Source organism: Mirounga leonina, unplaced genomic scaffold, assembly GCF_011800145.1.
Source record: "Mirounga leonina isolate KUSES-001 unplaced genomic scaffold, KU_Mleo_1.0 Mir_53, whole genome shotgun sequence".
Lineage (NCBI taxonomy): Eukaryota > Metazoa > Chordata > Mammalia > Carnivora > Phocidae > Mirounga > Mirounga leonina.
In genome coordinates, this window is record NW_023270807.1 from 64747218 (window position 1) to 64750926 (window position 3709).

Genomic DNA, 3709 nt, shown 5'->3' on the forward strand with positions numbered 1-3709 from the left:
TGTAGGCACTAGGTCGAGCTCAAATGTCAGCAGTTATTACAACAGCTTTGATTAAATTTAGAGCTCAATTTAATGATTTGATTTAAATTTGACAGTATCTTTTTGTTCTGTTGTCAAATTAGTCTTTGTTTCTAATAATTCTTTTTAAGATCTTATTTTTAAGTAATCTCTACACCCAATGTGGGGCTCGAACTTACAACTCCAAGACTGAGTCACATGCTCAACCAACTTTTCTTTTACGGGGGTGGGAGAGAAGTTTAGTACATTCACCAAATTAAAGGACAGCATACTGTAGATACTTTAGAAATCTAAACAAAATGTGAGGTGACCAACTAATGAAATGCACCAAATTTTGGTTAAGATTATTTTACAGTAATAGAATAACACCCATGCCTCCTTTTCTAAAAATTACGGCCAAAATAATTGAATACAACAATTCTAATTCTTTAAAAAAAAAATATTTTAGAGAGCACGAGTTGGGGGGCGGGGGGGGGGGGGCGGAGGGAGAGGACAAGCAGACTCCCTGCCAAGCTGGGAGCCTGATATTGGGCTCGATCCCAGGATTCCGAGAAAGTCAGATGCTTAGCCACCTGAGCCATCCAGGCACCCCCAACAATTCTCATACTAGCTTACATTCAGTATTAAGCTGTGTGAACTGTCCTACATGGCAAGGTTCAACAGGTCTATAGATCAATTATTATGTGGGCCTGAGACAGCTCCGTGTCCCTTGTTTCTGATAATTCTTATTTGAACTCTCAAACCTCTCCGTTCAAAAGGGACAAGGCATGAGACCAAAAAATAGTCTTAGATAAGATCGTGAAGGTGCACTCTTCTTTGTAACCTTTAAAAGGACATTAAGAGTTTGCTGTTTAATAGTCTCTCATCTGATTACAGCATTATTTAAGTATGAATCTACTTGGCTAATAAAAGTAAATAGAAACTCAGAATGGTAACTGGTTGTGAAGTCAGAGACAGCACATAAAACTGGAGAAAAAATGATTCTTTATTGAAAAATACCAATAATACTGACAGACTTCAAAAGCAATTCACGCTTCCAGAATACAAAGTATACTTAATACATTTTTTTCAAATATTTTTGCATTTCAAAGCATTTTTGTAAATCAAATTTGACAACCTGACTAAAAATATTTTTCCAGCTTTATTATTTAAAGAGCTGCACAATCTTTAAAGTGGGGACCATGAGGGGAGCAGGAGCAGAGGGGCAGAATGCACCGGGGACTGCGTGGCAGTCTACAGCAACATTTCCCACAACTTCAGTGCTGGAAACAAAATACTGCACAAGACAGCTGCCCTCCAGTGTCACAGAATCTTGGGAAACAGCAATTCAAAAGATAGCTAGCTTTTCTTATAATTTATACACTTTCATTTAAGATTGCTTTTTGAAGAAAATCTTTAAGAATGCCACTGGAGTTTAATTCATCCAATGAAAGAAATGAACTGTTACCATCGAAATGGTCTTTGCCTAGCTGTAATAATTCTATGCTTTTTTAGATGCAAAAAATTAACACCTATGCAAGTTTAATTCGAAACCACACAAATTAGGTATGTAGGCTCAGATAGTAGCAGTGTTCACTTTTATACTAATAGCTTAACTGGAACAGCCACTCTATTCATTCCACTAGCAGAAATAGCAGCACCAAGATCTAAAATTCTTTATGTATAAAAAGCTTAGGTCATTATCCAACTCCCATTCTTTGCATGCTCCAATTCTTGTTATTTAACATAAAAGCAACCAGATTTGGAGAGTTACTATTTGCTGTATTAAAACAGTTACACGGCATCTTGTACTGTCAAAAAGCAAACTACTGTGAACGGCAGCCCTTCTTCACAGCTCCACACTTGAAGCTGCCAAGCAGTCACTGCTCGTGCCAGCAGTGGTATTTCCACAGTAACAGAGCAAAAACTAAAGGAATCATGGCACAATGGGTTTCTGAATTTTTATCTACCGTTGGTCCTGGGGCTTAGTACCATCCCCTTGTAGACTATGTCTGCTGATCATTCCATTATCTTTAATGGAGGAAAGGCATCAGGTCATATAGCGGGTAATGGCTCTCAGAGCGTAGAGGAGTTCTGCTTGCATCCTAGCTTCTATAAGAAGCAGATTAACATGAACCTGAATATAAAACACAACATTATTTAAGGTAGGGTTAAAAACATTCCCAATCAGTTTTTCAGTGCATCTAATAAACCCCCATTTTCTGTGTGCTCTGAATAACCTAGAAGCCTTGACTTTGTCTCAAAATGAAAGCTATGTTCTTTTTGGATAGAATATCGGATCACATCTCTTCTTGGAAGTTTGTTACATTTCAGAAAATCTAGACATTGCTTTATTAGAATACTAACTTCCCTGACAAATCATCATTTAATAATTTAAAAAGATGGCTCAAAGACCAGACATTTCTATCTTTAAACAACTAAAAAAGAGCTCTTGCAAAACAGTCCTCTTTCCCCCAAGCAGTACAGCCAGGTCAGCACTTCTGAGCTGGGGCCAGCCACCTGTCTTCCCTGTCTTTATTCTTTCACTCTAACACTATAATGAGGTTCCTTCCAAGGAATACCAGAGACAGATGTGCAGGAATGTTCTTCTCTGGATTGGAAGAGGTGATGGAAAGGATTTGAGGGCCACTAGATTAGCCGAAGGAGAATGAGAATCACTGCTAAGTTAAAGAGCAAACCACAATAGGTACGTACCTTCTCAGAGTGCTTAAACTGCCTCCAGAAGCTATCATACATTCTTTTGGTAACTTTTTCAGGAGTGCAAACAACAGTTTTGATATAAACTTTAAAGCTACGGTCCAATAGCTGGTTAATTTCACCATAGTCATAGTCATCATATCTGTTAAAAGACAAAACGAGAATTGTATTTTCAACATATAGTCTGTTTTCTTATGCAAGTATGGACATTAATAGTAAATTCTTCTTCCCTCTCTGTGTAGGCAGCTCTGTCCTCCTAAATAACTGCTTTACAATGTTTAATTGGGGGTGGATGAGTGAATATAAAAGGATAAGAAACACAGAAGTTAGGGAGATGAACAGAAAAGTTTCCAGTGCCCAAGCAACAGTATATATTTATAATCATAAAGATATTTATAATCATAAAGAAGCAAGCACACTGAGGAAACTGTGGAAACAGTTTGAGTGTTGCTGAAGTTAAGAATTCCACAAATTAAACAATGTTTAACTACTGCAATGATATATAGATGGTAATCCACTTATATAAATGAAAACAACTACAATTATCCCTTTTTTCCCTCATGTTTCCAGGAGTTTCTGGGATCAGATGAGGAAAAAAATGGTGGAGGATTGGCAGACGATTATTCCAGAGGGAAGGATGAGCTATAGATGGCCTCACAGCACCCACACTTAGGATAGGCTGTTCTGCTTTAAGCCAAGATGGTTTACGCACCCGTGTCTGCTCTGCCCCCATGGGTGATGGTTTCTAGAACAGCCAGGGACTGAAGTCTCTTATTTGGTATTCAGTGGAAAAGGAAAAAAGCTCTTGCAAAGCTGGCTCTACTACTTTTTGGAGGCCCAGTCAATAGTCTGGTCACTGATAAAATGAATAGCAAAAGAAAGCCTGATTTTACAGCTAAAATAATCAGAAAGTCCTATAGTGTGGAGTTTGTGTGTATATGTTAGAGGGTGGTGTGTGTGTGTGTGTATATATATATATATATATATATATATA

General features: G+C 37.8%; 1 protein-coding gene across 3 annotated transcripts in view; it reads right to left on the reverse strand.

Moving 5' to 3' along the window:
- Positions 1 to 985: 985 nt before the first annotated feature.
- The window catches only part of SESN1 (sestrin 1), a 114499-nt gene continuing 111775 nt past the window's right edge, over positions 986 to 3709 (reverse strand). For all 3 annotated transcript variants that reach the window (XM_034991761.1, XM_034991763.1, XM_034991762.1), the window contains 2 exons: positions 2713 to 2857; positions 986 to 2134 (listed from right to left, as the gene is read on the reverse strand). In XM_034991761.1, the coding sequence (XP_034847652.1) occupies positions 2048 to 2134; positions 2713 to 2857 (232 nt within the window). In that variant the 3' untranslated portion in view covers positions 986 to 2047. The remainder of the gene's footprint in view (positions 2135 to 2712; positions 2858 to 3709) is intronic.